The sequence below is a fragment of the Vanellus vanellus genome (assembly GCF_965231255.1).
Source record: "Vanellus vanellus genome assembly, chromosome: 3".
Lineage (NCBI taxonomy): Eukaryota > Metazoa > Chordata > Aves > Charadriiformes > Charadriidae > Vanellus > Vanellus vanellus.
The window spans coordinates 36791801-36815738 of NC_138907.1; the positions used below are offsets into that span (position 1 = coordinate 36791801).

The 23938-nt window shown below is 54.1% G+C and overlaps 2 protein-coding genes across 2 annotated transcripts; one reads left to right on the forward strand and one right to left on the reverse strand.

The window, feature by feature from the left end:
* Nucleotides 1-1232: 1232 nt before the first annotated feature.
* Nucleotides 1233-7319, forward strand: LRRC73 (leucine rich repeat containing 73; the record flags this gene model as incomplete). The annotated part of the gene is made up of 6 exons (XM_082480484.1): nt 1233-1504; nt 2016-2176; nt 3182-3304; nt 4528-4628; nt 5301-5484; nt 7098-7319. 6 exons carry the CDS (start codon nt 1233-1235, stop codon nt 7166-7168), a joined length of 912 nt encoding a protein of 303 aa, XP_082336610.1. The 3' UTR covers nt 7169-7319.
* Nucleotides 7320-11891: 4572 nt separating this feature from the next.
* Nucleotides 11892-23658, reverse strand: TJAP1 (tight junction associated protein 1; the record flags this gene model as incomplete). The annotated part of the gene is made up of 7 exons (XM_082480952.1): nt 11892-13208; nt 14896-14979; nt 16615-16722; nt 18449-18515; nt 19158-19319; nt 20457-20485; nt 23533-23658. The coding sequence occupies 7 exons, from the start codon at nt 23656-23658 to the stop codon at nt 11892-11894; spliced, it is 1893 nt and encodes a 630-aa protein (XP_082337078.1).
* Nucleotides 23659-23938: the final 280 nt, after the last annotated feature.

Sequence of the window (23938 nt, forward strand, 5' to 3'; positions counted from 1 at the left end):
ACAGCAGCCAGATTAGTTACGTGCAGAAAGCTGCCTACTTAGGCGGTTTAACCTAATTTCCACATCACTGGCTTCCTTTCTCAGCTCAGTGGAGTTGAAAACACGGGGGCCCTGCTTCCTATTTCTCTCCAAGCACAGGATTACCCAACCGGGTGGGACAGAGAGGGAAAACCCCTTTAGATCCGTACCTGCAAATTAGCAGGGGGCAAAAGGTATGGCCCTCACGCTTGGGGCCGGGCTGCGGGCGACGGCTGCGTGCTGCAAGGGATGAGGAAGCCTATGGCGCTTCCCCAACCCCTCCACCCTTCACCAGCTGCCTCTGCAAGCCCTGGGCCACAAGAAGTGGTTCACACCGACCTCGCCATTAAGGCATAGGCCCAAGCTCGATGTGTAGCGGGTTTAAGCACAAATATTGCAAAAGGCAGCAGGAAGCTGCTGCTCCCTGGACCCAGAAGCTAACGGAGTATGCCACGGCCCAGTGGCTTTGACCCCTTCCTTGGGCAGGAGCGAGGCCGGCAGGGAGAGCCCTCCCCCGGGGCTTCTCCCACCGTCCCTCCCCTCACGCACCCCTTCAGCAATCGGGACGCAGTCTTCGCCGGCCTTGGCCCCGCCATCGCCTCAGGGTGGCGAGCAGGAGTCGGCGGGCGCCGCCGTCGCCGGTCACGGACTTCGAGCGGCGGCGGGGACCCAAGATGGCGGCGGGGGACGCCGGGGTGGGATGGGGGAGTGGGGTGGGGTGGGGTGGGGTGGGGTGTCCCTCCCCGGGCCCGCCCGGCTGGGGGGCCGAGGGGAGGTCGGCAGGTGGTGTCGGCGCGCCCCGGGCGGTAGGAGGGCCCGGAGCGGCGGCGGGGAGGAGGCGGGGCGGCTCGGCAGGTGCGGGCGGCGCAGGGCGGGGAGCGGCTGTGCTGGCGCAGCGGGGCGGCCCAGCCCCGTGGGGCTCAGAGCCCGGTGCCGGTCCGGATTAACTCCCGCCGATGGCTCCCCCGGGTCTCGCCGCCCGCGGAGGGACGGTGGTCCCGCCGGGTGGAGCGGGGCGGCCCGGCGGCCGCTGGTAAAGCTGCGCGGTGACGCCCCCGGGGCCGCGGTGGGCCGGGCCGGGACTGCCCGGCGGCGGCGGCGGCGGCGGCGCCCGCCCCGGCCCGCATCGCGCATCGCGGCTCCCCCCCGGCGCCCAGCCGCCGCGACGGGATCGGCGGGCGGCGGCGGGCGGCGGCTCCCCGAGCGGGGGGAAGATGCTGCCGGGGTCCATCCAGATCTCCGGGGAGACGCTGTCGGGGGCGGAGATCCGGGACATCTGCGAGAGCCTGCGGGAGAACTCGGTGCGGCTGCTGTCGCTGCGGGGCTGCCAGCTCTCCGAGCGGGACTTCGGGCACGTCTGCCGGGGGGCGGCCGAGTCCCGCTCCCTGGCCCAGCTCAACCTCAACCTGGGCATCGTCTCCAACATCAACCGCGTCAAGCAGCTGGCCGAGGCCCTGAAGACGAACCGCTCCGTCCAGTCCCTCTTGTGAGTACAGCCGGGCGGGGGGGGGAAGGTTTTGGGGGGTGCTTTCGGGGGGTGCCCCGGCCCCCTCCCGGGTGGGGACGGGCCCTTCGGGGGGCTCGCAGCTCCGGGCCAGCCCCTGAATTTTAAGTCTTGTCAGAGGAAAAACGCCCTTGACGTTGTGGAGGGTAACCCCTCGCTCCGCAGCCGGCCGGGAGGGAGCCACCTCTGCCCCCGCCGGCTGGGCACGGCCCTGGCCTTCCCTCCCGGCCCCGCCGGCCTGGGTTGCCCCGGTGGCGGGGGCTGCCCCGGCCCGGCTGGCATCCCCCGCACCCCCTCATCCCGGCCGGCAGAGGAGGGCCGCCGTCGCGGCCAGGTGACCCTTCCTCCCGGCAGCAGAGGCTTCCCAGCGTTTTTTCCCCACCTGGGGTTAGGACTTGTTATTCTCCTCATGTCGTCTGCTTCTCCCTCCCCGCTGGGTTAGTTAGCCCCCAGGAAGAAGGCTGCTTAGTAATTTTCCCTTTTGCCTGCACAGCCTCCATGGGAGTCCCCTGACAGATGCAGGCTTGGCCCTCCTCAACCCCGCTCTCTCCATCCACCCCTCGCTGGTGGCTCTGGATCTAGGAGACTGCATGCTGGGTGATGAAGGCATCAACCTTATCTGTGGGCTCCTGCCACCTGACGGGGCCAAGTCCGGTAAGCACCAGGGGCTGTGGGCTGCACAATGACCAGTGGAGCTTTCCCATAGAGAAGATGCATGCAGCAGTAAATCCTCAGCCCTGGAGAAGACAGGCTCTATAGTTTGCCTGGGATGAGGAATTTCTTTCCCTCACTTAAGTAAAGCAGAAAAGCCAAGCAATAGAGGAGTGGTTTCCTTGGGCAGGCGTGGTCTTTCTGCTATTGATCTGTCCTGCTGGCAGGTTGGAGCTCAGGGACCAACAGGCTGCTTCTGATTCATGATGGGAGTGTTTTAAACTGGAGGAAGAGAGAGCTTGGTGTTTGAATGTATTATTTTGCATTTGTGTGTTGATAATGACCACACATAACTATATAGTGTGCCCCCACCAAAGCACTTGGCTTTATTGTCAGTACCTGGGAATTGTCCCTGCTCTGTGCGTATGGTCATAGGGTGGTCATAGCCTTAGCATCATGACTCAGATCTTTACAAGGGGTGGTCTTCAGTTTTCAGAGGCCACTGGGCCAGTTAAGCTGAGAGCTGGCATGTGCTGAGATAACACCACCCCTCTCTCCTGACTTTCAAACTGTTTCCTACCTCCTGTCTCCAGCACCTTGTCCTCTGTGTGCTCACTGTGTCACTGATGCTGTTACCTCAACTGGCAACAGCTCCCTGGTGCAGGCTTCAGAGCCTACTGTCCCTGTTATCCTCTTTCCAACCTGTCACCTCATGCCACCTCCTTCTGGTCAGTCACCTCACCCCTTACTTGTTTCCATTGTGTTTGCTATTTAGGGTAAGTGAGGCGCAGTTTGGGAGAGCAGAGAAATGGGACACTCACAGCATGGGCAAATGAAATTTCACTGATCAGTGAAATGTGTGATGACAGTTGTCAGAGCAAACTAAACCCTTTAGCCTGTTGGAGTACAGGGGACATGACTCAAAGCTGTCCTGGTTAGCTGAACTAGTTCACCTGAGACTGCTTTGGTGACCCTAAGGCTCTGGTTTGGCTTCTCTCTCTTCTCCAGGCCTCAAAGAGCTGACGCTGAGCGCCAACCCAGGCGTCACAAGCAAAGGCTGGGGACGCCTTGCCATTGCAGTGGCTCACAGCTCGCAGCTCCGCGTATTGAACCTGGACTACAACCCCCTTGGTAAGCTGGGAGGGCACAGAGGAGGGGCAGGGGACGCTGCACTCCTGCCTCTCAGCATCTGTGCGATTTATGCTGGTGAGTGGCTGGAGACCGAGCTCTAGAAGGGCAGCAGAGCCCCAGCAAAATGGAACAGTTTCTTGCATAGGTGCCTTCTGATCCCTGGCAGCGAGTTCGCCCTGCCAGCGCGTTTGCCCTGCCAGGTGCCCTTGGCTGTAGGGAAAGCCAGCCTTGCTGCCGTGCTTGTGTGAGGTGGCCACACGCCCTGCGGGGAGGTGCGGAAAGAAGGTTGTGCCTTGTTCCCTCCACCGCCTGTGTTGTCATGTTTCACCCTCCCCATCTCCCCTGTTCCCGAAGCCCTGGGCAGCGACGCTGGCTTGGCAGATGCAGTATGTCCCCGTGCTCCCTCCTTCCTCTTCCTGGCGGAGCAGGGAGGAGGAGGAGGAGGAGGAGGAGGAGGAGAGCCTGGCACTGGTTGCCATAGAAACCAACTCTCTCCAGCTCTGCTGCAAGGTGGTGAGACCAGGCCATGCCTCCCTCAGCATCAGCGGGGTGCTCCCCTCCAAGCCCTGCCTGTCTGACCTCCTCTTGGGCAGGAAAGGCCCCAGGGTGTTACCAGACAGCAGCCTTTTTTTTTTTTTTTTTTTTTTTTTTTTTTCCTCCCTAAGAGAAAGTGTCACAGTCTTACAGTATCTTGGCACTCACGGGGGAATGTCAGGAGAATGTGCTGGAGTCTTGTCTCTTCATCAGCATCAATCTTTAATGCTGCATCCACCCCCAAAAGTCTGCCCTCTTTCCAGGGAGGTGATCCATCAGCTGGTGCAGGGTCCCCTGTCCGGCTCCAACCTCCCCCCAGATTGAGGTATTCAGCTCCTTATTCTGCATTTGGGATGCCTTACAGGGACTGTTAAAAGCCCTCGCATCCTTGAGTAGGAAGGAGATTTGGGAAGACATGATTCCTCAGGGAATTAATTTCACTGTGTTTCTTCATGTTCCCCCTGATTATTAGTGACTGCTTCCGTAACCACAATGGTGCGCCTTTGCCTTGTCTCCTTTCTCGGTTAACAGATTTTCTCTTTTCCCCCAAGATAACAAAGATTTGGATTTGTCCGATGGCAGAAATACACAGAAGATGTTTCCATGACAGCCCCAGAACTGTGAGGGCATGTGGTATTACATGAGGGAGGGCAGGCACTGCTCACAGCCCCGGTTTGCTTCTCCCACAGGTGACCAGGTAGCAGGGATGCTCGCTGTTGCTGTGGCCTCCAGTCGAACCCTCGAAGTTCTGGACTTGGAGGGAACAGGACTTACCAACCAGTCAGCCCAGGTAAGAGAGCCTACAGCTACTCTACAGCATCACTGACATCTCAAGGACATAGGTCTTAGCTGTCTGTAGAGGCCCTGGGACCTATACCTGCCTCCACCCCCCTCCCTGAGTCCACATGCACCCCCTTCCCTCCCTGCACGCAGGGCTGCTGCTGCTTTCCCCTGGCCCATGGCATTTGGCCACAGGAGGAGCTCATAAGCCACAGCTCTGACCTAGGGCTCCTGAATCTCCCTCAGGTCAGCAGGGAGAAACATGCAGCTCTATTTGTAGTTTGGTTTTCTTGGAAGAAGTAAGGGGTTGGACCTTGTGATTGAGGGTCAGAGCTAAAGCTCTGTGGACAGATAGAAGCCAAGGCTTGGTAGGCTGTCCTCTCAGAGCCCCAGCTCCCACTGGTAAGAGGGCTCTAGCCTGGATATGTGCAAGCAACAGGGTGTAGAGGAGTCCCCTCTTCTTGATAGAGCCAGAAAATCCAGGCTCAGCTCTTCCCGCAGAAAGATGGGAAGCCCTCAGGCTCTCAGGAAGCCTGGCAAAGGGAGGTCAAAGCCAAAGGAAGGCAGAGGTAAGAAGAGGAGGGCTGGAGTTCCCAGGGAGATAGAGCTTTGAAGTTCTTTCTGCTCAGCCTAGCTACTGTTTGTGATGCTTGTCAGCTTGTTTATCTTGCTCTCTGCACAGACCTTGCTGGACATGGTAGAGAATTACCCCACAGCCCTACGGACACTCATCTTGGCAGAGAACAACATTAGTCCTGAGCTGCAGCAGCAAATCTCTGACCTGCTCTCAGAGGGTGAGGAAGAAGAGGAGACAGAGGCTCGTGAAGTCACAGCCAGAGAGAAGAACCCCTGGATCTGCCAGAACAGTAAGAGCTCTGGGACCTGGGCTGGGGGCAGGGGCCGACAGGAAGGAATTGGGGTGTCTGGGGTGTTTTCAGCAGCACTGGTCTCTTGTGGTGGGGTTGGTGAATGGGGTCTGTCCCTTCTCCCTTGTGAACTGGAATCCAGACAGCCTCCAGGCACGACCTTCATGTTAAACAGCGTTGGGCTGAGCTGCGCTTGGAAAGGCAGCCTCCAAGGACAATGCGGCTGCTGCAGAGAGTGGAAACGGTACCTCAGAGGCGTTTTTCCTGATGCTGCAGGAATGAAATCTTTGTGCAAAGTCTTAAAACTCAAGGACAGGAGCATTAAAGATGTTGGGGCCCTTTGCCAGATATCCTAGCCAAAACTCATGTAATTCCTCACTGCTTCCAGAAGAACCTCCTGCAATCCACACAGGATCAGCTATTCCTATCTCCATCCCAAACGTGCAAGGGGTTAGCCAGGTGCCACAGCCTGTCTGTGCAGTGGCTTTTAACAGGGAAAAAAAAAGGTATATTATGGAGACAGCAGTAGCCTGTTGTGTATTGTATATACATATGATACTGTACATTTTCACATCTACCCTGTCATCCTGTGGTTTTGGGTTGGCTTGTTTTTTTTTTTTTAACCTTTAGTTGTCCTTCCCTCCTCCCAATTCTCATATCAGACTAGCAGCGAGTAAGCACAACCACTCCCTGGGCCTTAAAACATCTGGATCCTCATTTATTAGAGCCATAAAAATCCTTTACTAATAGCTCTGGCCAAGTTTTGGATCCAGTTTCCAGAAATTGATCCCCAAAACACAGATCCCACGCAGCAGTTCTGAATATGTAAGACTGCGGATCTGAAGCGCACAGGCACTAAAGATCCTCACATCCAAGAAAAAACTTTTTTTTTTTATGTTTAAAAAGGCTTCTGGTACCCTGCTGAGTTTCTTACTTGCTATGTGTGCCCATCCTCCTTGCAGCTGATTCACTTGACGTGGGGAGAGTCACAGCATTCCTGGCTGGTGCTCTGTGCCATTGCAGAGCCAGCAAGCTGCCCTCACCTTCCTGAGGCAGACAGGGAAGGGCTGCACAAACCCTCCATTCATGCAGCGCAGAAAGTCAGGATTTCCAGCCCTCCGCTGTCATAGAATGGCTGCTTGCCCCCTGCGTTCCCTGCTCTTGGGAAGGCAACACCACCACCACCCCATGTGGGTTTGGTTGGCTTGCAGCCTGCCAGCCCATGTCACCTGGATGCTGTCTCTGTAGCCGAAAAAATGGGGTGAGTGCAGGGCTGGGTGAAGGCCAGGCTGGGTCAGCACAACCAGTATTACCTGCAAGTGTATGTGGGGAGGGTTCAGAGCTGATGTTCTTCTCGGCAGCCAAGATAACAAACGCAGGTCCCCACCCTGGGCTCTTGCTGCTGTCTCTGCCTTCCACCTTCTCCAAACATCAATCCTGTTCTGCTGCGTGGCCAGAGTAGACCTAGTTACTACTTAATCTCTCAATCTTCTCAGCAGTTCGCTTCCCACCCTGCAGCACTCTAATTCCTTATCCTCACCTCTGGAGCTGGAGTACAGCCCCACACTCTCCAGCAGCCCAGCCGGCTCATGGTTTTCTCCCTCTCTCACCAGATTCCAGCTCCCAGATGGTCCTGATGACATCAGGTCTCGGTGACAGCCTCTTAGCAGAAACAGAAATGTAGCTGGGCTACCCTGCCTGCTTCTGCTGAGAAGAGCACTGTGCCCACTGGGGGAGTGTGCATCCCCCAGCTCCTCTGCCTCGGGTGGGCTGTCGCCAGCTGTCTTCTCAACGCATTTCATGTCCTGTTGATGCCTCCCTTGGCTCTTGGAGCGCCAGAACCTGGTCCAAGTGACTTTCTACATGTGTCTCTGTGTTGTCACATGCCCTGTCGGCTGCTTGTGATTGTCCAGTCGCTGCATGTGTAGCTCACGCTGCCCTGCCTCTCCCCCCCCCCCCCCCCCCATCACCCCAATGCCCGGCTGTGCCCACCAGGCACAGGCTGTATTTATTCAGATGTGTATAAGAGATGTTCTTTCTATTGCTTGTACCGCTGTCACGATGAGAGTTTTATAAAGTCACAGATGTGGCACCACTCGTGGTGGTGTGAGCCTCCATCACTCAGTGCCCCGGGTAGGGGCAGAGGCCGAGCGGTACCAGCAGCTACCTGGTGGCAGGAGCGGGCAGGAATTGGGGGGGAGTGAGGGTTGGTGGGTTGGGGTGCTGGCAGAGGGCAGCAGCCCCTCGCCCCGCTGCCCGCCTGGCTAGTGGGCTCCCTCTGTCCCCGCGGGAGTGGGTTCTCCTCCATGGCCTCCTGGAGGTTCTCCTCCTGACCCCGGAGGGAGGTCGGGCATAGCCCCGTTTGTTGTCCCCCTAGGCTGGAGCCCATCTGCAGGGAGTTTGGCACCAGCTGTGCACCCCCTGGTGAAGGCTGCAGCCTGCACCAGCACTGCAGGTTTCACTGCTGGGCCAAGTGCCCCTTTGCCGGAGCTAAGTAAGGAAGATTGTGTTTCAAGGCCCTGATTAGGCTGGAAGATTAGATTGTGGCAGCAGCTGCTACTCAAGGGAACACAGAATAAAATCATTAATTATGGGGACAAAGAAACAAGAAACTCTTCCAGTGTTATACTTTGCATACACCTAGGTCAGAAGGGCACAGGCAGCATAACGTGGGAGATGGAGGAAATTTCATTGCAGGCCTCCACAGCACCATTCAACATGGAAAGGAAACACTTCCAAATGTCCGTATCAGCATCCTACAGGCATTCCCTCTCTCTCATGTTTGGAGGGCTTCAACCCCAATCCTCTCTCCCCATACAAAATACTGACAACTAGAACTATAAAACTAATGAACTCCAGTGAGAGGGGTATGTTGTATGTTCCACATAACAGTTTCTGAAATGGAGAACTGATACCCTCACATGACTGAAAACTAGAGCTTCAAGAAAACCAACAAGTAATAAAAGAATTAGCTACACCTTATCCTATTCTAGATCAGTCAACACACAGATCAGACAGGATAGCCAGCAAAATACTTAAAATGGGGTAGGCAGAATTTTATGACTGATATTGAGGCTGCTTGCAGCACAAGCAGCTTCATTGCAGAGGTTTTGACAAGCCCAGCCTGTAAGTAATGTGAAAATTGCCCACATTATTTTTTTTAATGTTTCTCAAAGTTGCCTGGTTAAATAGTCTGCCCTTTTTTTAATCCACTGTCAGCTTCCAAGTCAACAGTGCCACAAGTGGTGCTGTAAACAATGGATTCTGGTCTGCAGGCTCAGTCTGATCTCTGAGCTGACAGTCTACATTCAGACCCAGAGAGCTGTTTCCAGAGCCTGGATACAATTACGGAAGCAAAACACCACTCACCCCACAGATCACTCCTTCCCTGGGACTGCACCTCTTCTCCGACACAGATGACTATTTGCACAAACACCTCAAACCAGGCTGTTGCCGAAGCAGGCATCGAGGATGACCAGTGAATTCACAGCCACCTGGAAAGCTTACAGGTCATAAGATTGCTCTGCCTGGGTAATGTAATGTAAAAAAATGTAAAGTAATGGGTGACACAAGCATTTCAGCAAACTTGGGACATTGTACCATGAGAGGCTCTGCTCCCTCACATGCTCAGGATCACTTTGGTCCAGGTCTTAACCCACAGAGAGATCACCATAGCCACTACTTTTAAAATAGTTTATTTCTGGTCTTAAAATATACATCAGTTTGAAAATTTCAGAAAAAAAAACACATTAGTTACAGATTAACAGTCTGGAGTTGGGACACTGAAAGTGTGGTCAGCTCAAGGCCCCAGAGCCAATACTGCCGAAGGTGAGCAGGAGTGCAGAGGGCAGACACTGTGCCCGCTGTGAGAGGGCTCTGCTCCTCTTGAGGCCACCGCTCCCCCTCAACCTCTGCCAGCAGCATAATGCTGCGAAGTAGAAGTGTCTGGTGAGGTGTTGGGCGCCTCTGCCACCCCTCCATTTCTCCACTGTTTTGCTTTGAAGTCTACCTTGACCAAACGCAGAGGGAGGCTGGCTCTGCCCAGCACCATCAGCTTCAGCAAGAGTGGGTTCTGTCCCCTGACCAGCATGCCAGCATTCAGGGGGGATGGGGCTGAGCCCTGGGGGGCAATGCCTCCCCCACTGCCCAAGTGGCTGTGCTGTCCCACAGGCAGGCCACCAGCAGCCTCAGAGCCACAAGAGCTCACTCAGTGAGCATCCAAACCCAGGAGATATCTGTGAGGCAGGAGCTGGCAGCCACTGCAGGGGCAAGCCCCCAGCAACGCTGCAGAAGAACAGAAGAAATGCAACAGTGGAGTGACCGATGAGAGCAAATGCAAAGAGCCCACCACCACGTTCAGGACAGGGGAGATGAACACCCTGCAGGCTCGGAGGTGGCTCCCGCTCTCAGCACCAGCCTGTTTGCACAGGTATCAAGCTAAATACTGTAAGGAAATACTGAGTCCCACCTCCCCGCCAGAGGGTGGCATCCAGCTCCACAACTGTTAGCGGTGGGAAACAAGGCGAGTGCGTAGGCAGCAGCTCTGAGCCAGGGTACACAAACCAACCTACACAGCCACCAGAGAGGCCTGCAGCTCCCTTTCACAGGCCCTGGAGCCTCCAGGCTTGAGCTGAAGCCTTGTCTGGCCCCAGCTGCAGGCCCTTTGCAGAGACAGGGGTTTTGGGGAGGGGGGGCAAGGCCCCCAGGCAGCTCTTGACTGCACATCTTGCTGTAAGCATATGAAACGGGAGCTCCCTCCTGGACAGAGCGTTGTTCTCCTATAGCCCAGAGAAGAGCCCTTATCGAGTAGGGTGGGAGGACAACACAAACCCAACTCAAAAAACAGAGAGCAGGCGGAGGACAGCCAGCAGGGTGTGAGGGGGATACAGCCCAGGGAACCAGGCTATTCTCTGCCTCACACCCCCAGGGGGAGCCAAGAAACACCAGACAGACAAGGGCACAGGACAAAATTAAAACAGGACACCTGGGCTTCGTAAGCCCTCAAAAAAAAACCCCAAAACCTACATCTACAGACCTCTCCCCTTCCCTCCCCCCCTCAACAAGACACCGAGCACACAAGACTGCGAAGAAAAGTCACACACTATCACGCTACACTAGGAAAAACACGCAGAAAGGCCCTACCCAGAAGGGGAGGCCCCAGAGAGGCGCCAGAGCCAGCCTGGAGCCCCCCAGAGAAGGGGCGTGCGAGGAGACCCTGGCAAAGGGCTGCTGCCGAGCCATGAGGTAGTGTGTCTGCAGGGAGCAGCTCCTCAGCACGCTGCCCTCGCATCCCCGCTGGCCCTGCACCGAGCCCTGCCCAGAAAAGCCCAGTAGCATCCTTCACACCTTGCTCGCCCGGGGCGAGACTTTGTTCTCAAATCTGGAGGGGTTTCTGCAGGCTGGAGGCCAGGATCAGAGGGAAGCATGGCTCTGAGAGCTGAGCCTGCTCAACACACCCGGCATCAGACCGGCTGCCAACGGCTGTGTCTGTTTATGCAGGGCGGGGAGAAAGAAAAAACAATACACCCCAAAACCAAAGGCTTAGAAAGAAGAAAGAAGCCCACCCAAGAGCAAAGCATCAGCACCGTTCAAACAAAACAACAGCACAGAGAGTGGGGGAAGAGGTGTGAGGGAGGAGACACAAACACAAACCCCAGTGCCTAGCAGGCAGTGCCTCCCCAAACCACCTCGGCAGACAGCCCCTGTGCCCCACGCCACAGCACCAGCATCCCTGCGGTGCCTCAGCCGGGGGCCGGGTGCTGAGCCGGATGCAGGAGCCAAGCAATGGGGACCTGCAGAGGCAGATTCTGGAGAACCACCCAGAGGGCAGCCGAGGAAAACAAAACCGAGGAAAATGAGACACCAGCAATCCCAGCATATCCCCAAGGGCCCACAGCCATCCGCCGGGAGAGTCCTCGTGCCCCACTCACGGCCCCCTGCGGGCTCCCATGGAATCAGACACCACCACACAGGCGCTCTGCCTTGTTGGCACAAGTTAAAAGAGAGCAGAGCAGCTGTGGGCAAACAGCATGAGAGCACCCAGGGCCTCAGGTACCTTAGTGGGAAGGGGGAAGGAAGATGTGAGCATAAAGAGGCACAGGCACCAGGACAAGGGGTACCAAGAACGAGCTCTGGTACAGGCACCAGTGTGAGGCTGTGAAGAGAGCTGCGAGTGTGCCGGGGCAGTGGGTGTGCTTCCGCACACTGTGTGTGCTAGTACTGTGGGTCTGAGGTGCCAGAGAAGGGAGACCTCAGCTCTTCCAGGTAGCAAAAGAAGAGAATAAATAGAAAACTTCAGAGCGGAGCCCTCCCAAGGAAGAGGGTACCGAGGGTGGTTTCTCCCTCAGAATGTGGACAGATGGAGGCAGCCCACAGCTCTGCAGTGTGTGGCTGCTTCTTGCTGTGCCTCAGCTGAGAAGGTTGCCCTGCTCCTGGGCTTGTGTCAGACTGTCCTTGCGATGTAAGTGGTGGATCCCCATCCTCTTGGGGCTGCGGTGTGGCCGACTGAAGGGAGGTTTGACCCTACCTTCCCCACCTTCCTCTTGGGCACCTCCTTGGTTGCTCTCCCTGCTTCCCTGGAGCAACATTTCTCTCTCCTCAGCTGGGCTCTCAGGCAACCCAAGGTCCACATAGTCCTTGTGCTTCTCTGGTGAGGGGCTTCCAGGCTCGGCAGTGCCTTCACCACTTCCCTGCAACAGCTTCTGGGCTTCATCTTGGGAGAAATCTGTACCATAGTCTGAGGAGAAATGGCTCCTGCGGGCTCTTGATTCGGTGCTGTCTGTGTCCACACTCGAGTCCCGGCTCACGGTCCAGCTGCAGCTCTGTGCAGACTCCTCACCATCTGAGTAAGCCGAGGCTGCCCTACCCAGCTCCTGCATGGAGCGGCTGAACCTCTTCTGGAGCTCAGGGGCTGTGTCACGGCTGAAGGCTGTACGGTTCATCAGCACCTGCTCTGAGGTGGGGGGTGCCTTGTCCACAAACATACGCTGCCAGTTGGCCAGCAAGTCCTCCTCAGAGCTGGCAGAGCTGGCAAAGGCGCTCGGGATCTGGGGAGGACTGCTGAATGGGCTGCTCTGAGAGGAGTCATGAGCCCTGGCTGCTTTGGGGGACTGCTGACAGGAACAGCTGGAGGCTGAACGGCGCCCTTCTGAAGCAGGGCTGTTGGGGAGCGTCCGCTGCCTGTCGCAGCTCTCATCTTCACTCTGTACCAGGCTGAGGGAGATGGCCTGGCGCGTAGCATAGGTACAGTTGGGCAGGGGGCTGTTCTTTGGGATCCTTACCTTGTCCTCAGAGAACTCAATCACTTTGCGCCCAGGGTACATAGGATGGGGAGGCGAGGGTGTAGGGTATGGGCTTAGCTTCTCAAAAGCAGGCACCTCCTCTGGCACGCTTTCCACACTGCTCTGTGGCTTGCAGCCACCATTCTGCTGTTTCCCCGCATCTCCTCCCTCCTTCCTCACCTGCCCTGTGCTATTGCAGGCATCAGGAGGGGCTCCACTCATATCCACATGCACAAAGACATCCTCAGCCATGGGACAGCTGCCACTGCTAGACTTGGCTGAATTCAGAACCAGAGATTCCGGTTTCTCCAAGACTCTGGCAATGACTGAGGTGGGCACAACATCAGATGGAGCCAATGTGTGGGCTGCCTCTTGACCAGGGCCTGAGGACTCCTGAGTGCTGTGCAAATGCTTATTGACCATGTCCTGCAGCTCATAGGGAAGCTAGGGAGAAGGAAAAGGACATTAGAAGGTGGCTGCCATGCAAGCCATTAGGTTCCAAACAATCTGCCCTTTCCAACCAACATTCACATGTACTTTCTACTCCTTTGTTGACCCTAACATTTGCATATGTTGTCTTGAGGAAGGATCTGTTTCAAAGCAAACCTGCCCCATGTGAGGGACTAACAAGGCTCTCTAGCTGTCACACCAGCCATGTTTCTAGGCCATGGTTCACAGGCCCCAGTTTGCAAAGAGAACAGGAAGAGACAGCACATGGGCTCAGTTCCCCGTGCCTGTGAGCACAGAGACAAGGTCCAGCCAACGCATGCTACGAAGGGACCTATTGATCTGTGGAAAATCAGCCGGTTGTTGCACTGAAGTGACTCAACAGCCCCCAGAGCTGGGATCCGCAGTGCTCCCCGAATATGGTAATTGCAGCCATGCCACCTTGGCAGCCTGCCCACAGACCAGAATCGATGCCTTCCCTTGTTTGCACCAACTCCACCACCTCATCCCACTTCCTCACTCTCTCCACTTCAGAGTGGGGTTTAATACCAAAGCTGCAGGACTAGGGTCTCAACAGGGGGTAAGTGCTGCTCCGTGTCATGCAAATGGGTGCTACTGCTCTCCCCATCACCCTGCCCAGCTGCCCTCACCTTAGTCACCACACCCATGCAGAGCATGAAGTGGAGAGCAGAGCTCCACAAGCCATTCAGTGGCACAGCAAGATCTATCCCATCACAGCCAGAAGGAAACTGTGTTCAAAGCTGGGGACGGAGGGCACACTGCATGACAACAGCTGGCTTTGAGGCAGACTGTCTGCACAGCTGCTCAGCACCAACCGCCCTCCAGTGGCAGCCACGTGTGACGCAGTTCTCTGGGGGGCAGAATTCAAAGCCCCAGGGACAGGGGACAGCTGGGAGAGAGGTCAAGGTTACCTCAGCAGTAACTGATACACTGACCTCAAGAGTGCTAATTTGAGACACAATGGGGGAGGGAGAGGATGACATATTGGTCACCTGCTAAGTTAAAAAAGACAAGCACATGGTTTCGCTGAGGGGAACGTAAGAAGGGATGGAGACTAGGGGTATGGCAAAGAGAGATGAGTTAAGGGCCTGAATGATAGTTCCAAATTAAGAAGTGACACTACTAATGTTAAAGGCCTAAACTGTCTTTGCTCATCCTGAGGGCAAGATGAGCTGAACAGACCCCACAAGGGGGAGTATGAGTTGGTACCAACTTCTCCCATTCAGGAGGCCTAAAAGACACCTGCTGCCTCCCACTTTACTCCTCAGATTAAGTAGTGAAACAGGGCCAGACTACTGTTGCTTGACTCCTTATCAGGCAGCATGGCCCTTCCATGTGGCCAGGTGAGGAAGGGAAGAGGACAGAGCAGGGTAAGAGAGAGGTCTGTCCTCCTGCCAGCTCCCATCAGGCACCCAGCAGGCTATCAAATTCAAGGTTATTGTGCTTTTTATAACAGCTTCTGGCTGAGCTGTGAAATGGAGATGGTGTGAAAGAGGAGCTGGCAGAGGCTCTGTGCTGCCTCCTCAGTGTGAGTGGGAACAGGAGCCCCCCCAAAGCTCCCTCTGAGGCTGAAGGATGAGAGGGCAACAGCCCTGCAGAGAAAGCAAGATGCAGGCAGAGACCATGAGCCCTTCTTCCCCACCTCAACAGGACAGCTACTCACATCAGCAAACTTGTGGTTCCTGAAGTGGGACTTGTTACACTTGAGGAGCTGTACTGCAAGGTTACAGTCCTGTCGATAGCGTTCCTGCAAGAAAGGGCACAGGTGAGCAACAGTGTCAGACTGGCCCAATCTCTTACTCGAAAAGGCATCATCTGACCAGATGCTGCTTAAACAGAAGCAGGAGGAGGCATCTGATGAATCGCTCATGAGGGCACCTGCCATTCCCTCCTGTCCACACCCCTGTGTTATTTTCTTACAACTCAGCCAAGGTGTCCCTTTCAACTCCAGCCCTTGCTCCATGCATATACTCTGTCAGTGTATCAACCCCCTCTCTCTCTGGAGATTTTAATATTCTCCAAAAGTCTCACCAGATTTGCTATCCCATCCCAGAGCTCTCAGACATGCCTGAAGACACTGCCTGATGTCAAGCATTTTGCAGACACACTGGAGGGAATTGCGAGCAGTTAATAGAAACAAGCACCAGATCCAGGAACTTGTATATTAATGGTGCAGAAGAGGCATCAGCTCCTTCCCAGCTCTAGAGTAAATGATCCCTTCACTGGTACAGCCTGGATTCAGGTCAAACCCTAAGCTCAAAAGAGCAAATACATCAAACTTGAAGATGAGTTCTTCCTTGCACAACCCTTCAGGCCCTTTTCTGTTTGTCCCTCCTGTTGTGTGCAGCTGTCACACTTTCATACACACTGAAGTCATTCATGTGCTCCTTTACACTAATGACTTTAAACAAGAGGAAAAGCCCACACCTCACACACTTCTACAGCCATTTGCAGACTGACACTTAGTATCATAGAATCATAGAATTGTTTTGGTTGGAAGTCCAACCATTAATGTAGCACTGCCAAGTTACCACTAAACCATGTCCCTAAGCACTACATCTGCACATCTTTTAAATATCTCCAGGGATGGTGACTCAACCACTTCCCTGGGCAGCCTGTTCCAATGCTTGATAACCCTTTCAGTGAAGAAAGTTTTTCTAATACCCAGTCTAAACCTCCCCTAGCACAACTTCAGGCCATTTCCTCTTGTTCTATCGCTTGTTACTTGGGAGAAGAGACTGACACCCACCTCCCTACAACGTCCTTTCAGGTAGCTGTAGAGAGCAATAAGGTTTCCCCTCAGCTTTCTTTTCTCCAGGCTAAACAACCCCAGCTCCCTCAGCGGGTCCTCATAAGACTTGTGCTCTAGACCCCTCACCAGCTTTGTTGCCCTTCTGTGAACACGCTCCAGTACCTCAATGTCTTCCTTGTAGTGAGGGGCTCAAAACTGAACACAGTATTTGAGGTGCGGCCTCACCAGTGCTGAGTACAGAGGTACAATCACTTTCCGAGTCCTGCTGGCCACACTATTTCTAATACAAGCCAGGATGCTATTGTCCTTCTTGGCCACCTGGGCACACTGCTGGCTCATACTCAGCTGGCTGTCTACCAATAACCCCAGGCCCTTTTCCGCCAGGCAGCTTTTCAGCCACTCTTCCCCAAGCCTATAGCATTGCATGGGGTGGTTGTGACCCAAATGCAGGACCCAGCACTTGGCCTTGTTAAACCTCATATAACTGGCATTGGCCCATCAATCCAGCCTGTCCAGATCCCTCTGTAGAGCCTTTCTACCCAGAAACAGATGAACACTCCCACCTAACTTGATGTCATCTGCAAACTTACTTAGGGTGACTTACTTTGAGTAACACTGAGGGTTACTTACATTGAGTTCCTCCAGCTTATTGATGGTGGTTTTGGCATCAAGCAATTTATTAGTAAGCTCTACAATCTCCCAGTCCAGAGTCTTGCGGTCCATCTCTGCCTTTTTAATCTGGGATGCAAGAACACCAGGTGTGAATCTCCCCAGTACAGAAGAATCTGGCTTCACCACCCACCTCAGCCCAAGCATAGCACAACGACATGTTCAGCTGGGATACAAAAAACTTCCAGACAGACAGACAAGGGGGACAGCCTGGCTCTTTACCAAGGGAGGGACTCCAAAGGCCAAACAGAGCCACCCACTCTGCTAGTTACAGAGACAACAGGTTGAGTTTGAACCTCCTTAATGCAGTATTCTTGCAGAACAATCATGCTTCCTCTCTGCCCTGGTTCACACGGTGCCTGGTGGAAAGCTAATGGTTTTGAGCAGTCAATCCCATCCTGCCACTGGCAGCAAAGACCTCTGAGCTTGTAACACCCAACCCTCTTCTCTGAGGCAACCGAATAGAATGAGAATATGGCCCATAAAGATTCAGCAGTCAATGTCAAATGGACAAAGGGTTTGTTTGGCAGGGAACAGGAACCATCTTGAAAGAGTTTAAGCCTTGCTCTAGTAAGAAAAAAGGATCTATGTAGCTTCATCTGGAGCTCAGTTAATGCCCTCCCTAAAGCAGGGAATTTTCCTCTTCAGACTCCCTAACAGTTCAGGTACAGGGCCAATAGAGACCCAGATATAACAGCAGAGAGTGGCAACAGCTCAGAACAACCAAGCCATCCCCTTCTCAAGAAGTTCTTCCAACACCACCCAAGGGTGCTCTGAGGCTGTGACCACCAGGGCCCAGCTATGCATCAGGGGTACAGCAAAGCAACACACAAGGGGATAGGGGAGGACAATGCTTCCCATATATGCAGTCTCTTCAGGCACCAGCACAATGAATATTAACCCAAGGAATTCAAGTGCTAGAACCAAAAAAATCTCATCCTGGATGACATGGAGGCAATCAGCATCTCAGCTGTTCAACTTGCCTGCTTGCAGCCCAGAAAGGGAAGGAAAGGGAGCAAACAAGGCTCACAGGCATCCACATCTTGTGCAGTGCCACAGCTTATGGGCACCACTTTCCAGCACACCATGCTCCAGCTGGCTCAGAGTCAAACGCTCTTAAGATGGAGCACTGCAAGCTAGGACCTGCTGCATCTGCGGGCAGCTGCTGGATACCAGGTGAGCCCTTGGCTGGACGAGGGCTGGGGCCCCTCCATCTGGGATGGTGTATGTGGGACTGACAATGAAACCAACAGGCTGAGACATGTAAAGAGGAAAAAGAAAGAACACAAACGAAAAGACGCAACTGCAAAAATCCAGCTTTGGCTGAGAGAGGCCTGAGAGGTGAGTGCACCCAGCGTGTGCCAGCGGCAGCATGGGAAGGAGAAAGAGAGAAAGAGGGAGAGAAAAGAAACAGCCATGAGTGTTATGAATGCACACAACAGACATACACGCACATTGGCTCTTCTCTGACTGCCCCCGTCCTCCCAGGATGACCACCCCAAGACTGGCTGACACAACCCTTGCCTTTTGAGAGGGACTGAAGCAACACGACGGAATACCATGCAATTATGTTGTGGGGAACCAAAGCTCACATGCATAACCAAGTAGGGGCTCAGTAAATCAAGAAACCAGTTCGTGACGCCAGCCAGAATGGGGAGTAGATGCTCATGACCAGAATCTCATCCCTCACCCACTGATACATCTGCTGCGTAAAGCCAGGGCCCCTTCCCCCATCTAGTCCTAACACACAGGTCTCTTCCACCTCTCCTCTGTAGTGACTTAATAGGGCACTTACCAGGGCATGCAGCTTCTCCTCCAGGTCTTGGTTGGTTCTCTGGGAAGCAGTGTAGCTGTTCTGCAACCTACAGAAACAAGATACACATTAGAATGGATCTCAGGCACCTACTCAAGTCCCCTTCATAGCTGCCAAGCAAACCACCAACTCCACAACTCCAGAAAGATTGGTATTCACTAAGACAACCAGGCATATTAACTGTTCCTCACCCCTGCCACATAATGGCCTTCAGACCCTAAGCTACTGGAGGCAAGATGAGGTTGGCTGGGTGAAAGGATCTTACAGGGGAGGGTATGAATGACTTTGGAGTACTCCTCTGAGCTATGTCATCTATAAGCATGTGACCAGTGATTGGATTTTTAACTGAGGTACTTTTCAGGTAAAGTGGTGATGTATTTTCTTGCAGCCATCAGTGGCTCCTTTTGCACATGTAGGGTAACCATCCAAGCTGGATCCTGTCGTATATCCAATAGATGAAGAATTCCCTGTTGGTGTCAGCCCATCGTGCTGGCAGCATTCCTACACTGTACCCTAGAGGAATTAATGGCTGCAGAGCCTTTAATCCCCCTACAGTCTGGGCGTGCACCTTTCCGGGGATGCAGCACGCCTTTGATTTACACAACAGGGCACAGCCTGCTCACAACAGTTGAAGAAGTCCTTGGTAGGAAGGATCCCTCTAGCTCTATCCCTCTCATTTTCTTTTCCATACCTACGGAACTTGTCCTTGAATTTCTCCAGCTCCTCCCGGTTCTGGCCCAGCTCCATCTCCAGGTAGTCCTGACCTGACTCCAGCTCCCTCTCCATTGCCTCCATTTTGTTAGTCACATAGGTCAGCCGTCGGCGCAGCTCCTCATTCTCATGCTGCAGTAGCCTGGGGGACACAGGAACAAGGTACCACTGAGTGCACAAGGGGTTCTCCACACCACTACCCCCACCCCACTGCCCTGCTCTAGGGCCCAGGGCCCCACACAAGGGCCCCAGGAAGTTGGGAACTGAACTGGCAGGAGACTCTAGCACATGCAGCGAGAGGTGTATCATTATCAGGAGAGAGACTCAAACTCTCTTGGAGCAGTGGCAAAGAAGCACATGCCAGCTGGCCAGCCGTGGCTCCCAGCTCCCTCTCAGGTTACAGTGCTTGGATAAAGCCCGTTAGCCAGATGAGCTGCACAGCTGCAGTGCCCCTCACTGATGAATGAAACCTGCTCAATAATTTATCCCAGTCCAGGTTAGAAGAGTTGAAGGCAAAAAGAGTAAAACCATTTTCTTCTCCCCTGAAACTGTTCAAAAGCCTTCACACCTTTAATACATGGTGGAGAGAGGACTCTACACAGCCTTAAGCCCAGAAGCGGAGGTGGTGAGGTGCATGTACAGATGTGATCACAGCTGCCAGTCAGTCCCTTTCCAACACAAACTGCTCTGTTCCTCCCCAGCCAAGACATGTCTGGTGGTCAGAAGGATTTCCTGTTGTTTTTCATTCCTTTGTGCTCAAGTTGCTCAGAGAAACCCAGAAGCACGGCTTCTCTCTGGCAGTGCAAGCTGGCTTCTCACTATGGCTTGGAGCTCAGTGCTAGCAGCTGTCTGTGCCCCACATCACCACCAGCAAAGGGCTCAGCTCTCACCCTCAGTCAGCAGCAGGCCTCTGCGTATTGCTTCTGGTGGCTTACACCAAAACAGTGGCAACAACGAGAAGGGTTAAAAAAAGGCACTTCTCTCTCCACCTGTATTAAAGGCTTCATCTCCTAGTTTCTTTCACACCCACCAACTCCTCTGCCTGCACCTGCACTGGGAGTCTATGTTCCCTCCCCCTCCAGGGGAAGAGACATGCAAGGCAGAGGTTGGCAAGGCACAGACCAAAGCTCTGCCCACATGGCCTCAAGAAGATTGAAGATCTGAGAGGAGCCTGCAGGGCCAGTCAGCTTCGCTGTGCAGGTGGCACAGGCAGGATGCAAGGAATCAGCGCCTCCACAGTTGCAGTATGACAGGCATAAAGGGGGAGCAGGACACTTACTTCATCCTTTCTGCATCCGTCAAGGGTTCCTGCACAGGGAAGAAAACAGCTGTGAGATTTTTTTCAGAGGAGGAGCTGGTCTCTCACACTGTCCTAAAGGGCAGTTTTGGTTGCTAGACCCTACCTGTGACTCTTCTTCACCTGCTCTGACAGGTCATGCTAGGCAAGCTTAGAGCTGCTAGGATCTTTACACACCACTCAGCTTTCTGATACCAAGACAGACTATTTGTTCTGGTTCAAGGTAGAAGAGCTAGACTAGAAACCACCACACAAGTTAGGTAACTTTAGTCTCCCACGATGCAATCTCAGCATCTCTTGTAACATCGTCACCTTAGCTGGTGTTTCAGCTTCCTCCACATCCAGTTAGTGGGTAGCAGGAATCTCACAGGCCAGCATACACTGAGGATTAAGTTGTCACCACAGCAATCACAACACCCTTGAAGCCCCACAAAAAGGAGGAGAGAGAATAATCTGGGAGCTGAAAAATGTGTTTACCATTTACACCACTCAGATCGTGCTGTGAAAAGGGTTTTCTGCAGACCTAAAATCAGCCATTGTAACTATTCTGGGATAGCAGAAAACACCAAAGGTCAGAAAAGCCTGTGAAAGAACTCGACATTCTGGGCAAGAGCCCCAGAGATGGCTGGAGCAGGGACCTGCAGAACAAGGAGATACAGGAAAATGACAAGAACTATTCTTACTTCCTTTGCACCCTCTGTTAACCCGTGAGATGGCTGCTGCTTGCCAGCACAGCTGGGAGAGATTTAATTAGCACCAGAAGCAACAGTATTTTCTGTGAAAGCCCACGACTGTGACCATTCACACAAAGTCCAAGCTGCCCATGGACTATTTGTGGTGCTTGGTACCAACAGCACTGCACAAACCCAAAGTGCTGCCACACTTCAGATTGTCCATTAAGTGTCACAGCCAGCTCCAGGCTGAGAGGCCATGCCACAGACAGTTGCAGATGAGGTTGCTGAGCTGCTAACAATATTACAGAGGGCAAACCACGCCAGTCCTGGCCCTAAGACATCATGGGGCTACTGCCTTCATCAATTCACACTTCAAAAGAATGGTCCTTACCACCTGCATACATCCTCCTGTCCCTAAAGGCAAAGGCGGCATCAGTCCATTCTTTTCTTACATCCTGACTTCACATGGCAATCAGTTAATTCATGCAGAGTTATCTAGCAACTGCCTCCCCTACCCCCACAAATACACACACAGCAGATGCTAGTGACCAGGCAAAGGGGATAATGCAGTTCCTGTTAAAATGAGGCAATGGCCCTAAAACAGGCTGGAGAAAAGAGAAGGCTTACAACGACCTGAAACAGCAATCATACAAAGATCCAGTACCCCAAGACAGCAAGGCACAGGGCACACACAAAGCACCAGGAGCATCCCAACACCTCGTAACAACAGAGCTGCCGGCCTCCTGCACACCCCTGCTGCCCTGCAGCCTGGAGGGCCTCCAACCTGCAAACACCTGGGAAGTCTGCAGTGGGGAGAACAGCACCAGCTCCTGCCTTCCCAACTCCTGGGCCCAAAGGGAAGCTGGTTCCTCCCAGGAAGATATACCCAACTTGGAGCACAGCCATGAGTGGCACCCACAAGAGAGCAGCTTCTGGTGATTAAGCACCAACAACATGAGGTCTGGGGCTCTGCTCTCACTCTCCCCACTGGTATTACAGACTAGATGAGATCCAGGTGGGGGCTTTGGCCTTTCTGAGAGCCCTGTCTGTGAGCTGGTGGCCCTGGCACCTACCTTGTTTAGTGCCAGGCTGAAGGAAGGGGAGCATGTAGATGGATTATGTCCCTCCTCCTGACTCCAGCGTGTTGGAGTGGAGAAGGATCCTTTCTCTGGGTAGTTCGGCTCCACTGCACGCTTCTGCCCAAGTTTAGCACACAGATGGTGTGGCTGTAATAGCTGTGAACAAGGACTGCTTTCATCCCTTCTGCCCTCTGCACTGCTTTTCCATGAAGACAGTGAGTGCTGCTGCCCAGAGGATGTCCCTGTCAGCTGCTGCAGCTCATCCTGACATAGATCCACTACCCTTCTCTCCAAGGAAAGGAGTTTTTCCTTACTGTCCTTCCTCGCAAGGACCGGTTTCTTTCTTAGTCTGGAAGCTCTCTCAGACTCCTCAGCACACTTTCTCTGGCACGAAACCACGCCCAGGCCCTCACATTTCTTTTCTGCTTTTCTTCTGCTTGGGCAGGAGGATCGTTCAGTTGCACGCTTGATTTTGACCCCTTGCTGGTGACCTTCCCCTTGGCCTTCCTGCACAGAGCTTCTGGGGAAAAGGGGAGAGTTCTGGTCTTGTTCTGCTCCCCTGGTCTCTCCCAGTGAGCGCAAGCGGATGGGACTCAGCACCCGCTGGGTAATCTCATCCAGGAATTTGGAGAACTGCAGTTTTTCCTCTGTGATCTTCTCCCTGCGCTTGACAAAGTCAGCAGCACTGCTGCTACTGTGCTCCAGTGAACACTTCTCCCTATGGCCGAGGCATAGCTGAGGATCACTGTACTTGCGTGAGCCACGGCCACGGGAAAGCATCTCTACCGAGCGGGACTTGCGTAAGTTCTCAGGGCATGGGCCTGTCATGTTGGTCTGCTTCAGAATCCCTTTGAGAGGCAGGTGTGTAGAGGAGACCCGAAACTTCCTTGGTGTCAGGACTTCAGGAGGCTCTTTAAACATAAGTGAGCGTTCCAGGCTTCTGCTCTTGAAAGAACAAGTGGGACGGCGTCTTCCATCTCCAGACACCACAACTGTCTCCATGCTACGGCTCACAAATTTGCTGAGGTGCCCATGACTGCGGCTTGGGCACCGCTTCCCACTGCGCTGCCCCATCTTCCCACCACGTGGAAGTGCTGGCGAGACAGTCTGGCTCTTGATGTTCAACTCTGCTCTGCACCCTGTCACTTCCTTCTCACTGCTGGACTCCAAGGACCATGATGAGGAGAAGTTCCGGTTGCAAACCTCAAACCCCTCTGCCTGTTTGAGCTGGCCTGCCTCAGTGTAACTAAACCCTGTTTGCTGGTGCAATGGTGTTAAGCCCTTTGCCACCCAGCAAGCCGTTACCTGACTCTGCTCAGCCAAGATCACTCCATCCTGGTCGTCACGAATGATGGGTACTTCATGGCGGACCTCACGATGCTGTGGGGGCGCCTTGCGGTAAGGCTTCTTTGATGGAGCTGTGCTCGACATCCTCCCACCTGCGTGGCTCCGAAAGCGGGTTACCTACCAACAGCAGAAAGTGCACAGAAGAGTGAGTCACAGACGCTCCATCGAACCCTAGAAGTGACCCAGTAGGAATTCGGCTCCCCTAGAGTCCCAGAGCAGGTCCCCATGCAGAGTGCTAATAGAGCAGGGAAAGGATATAGCCACAAGCTTTGAGCAGCAGCTGCAGGAGAGGGAGCAAAGTAAGAGGTAGCTGTGTCCTTCTCCCAGCCAGTGAGAGCAGAGGGCTGGCACATCCTCTCCGCCC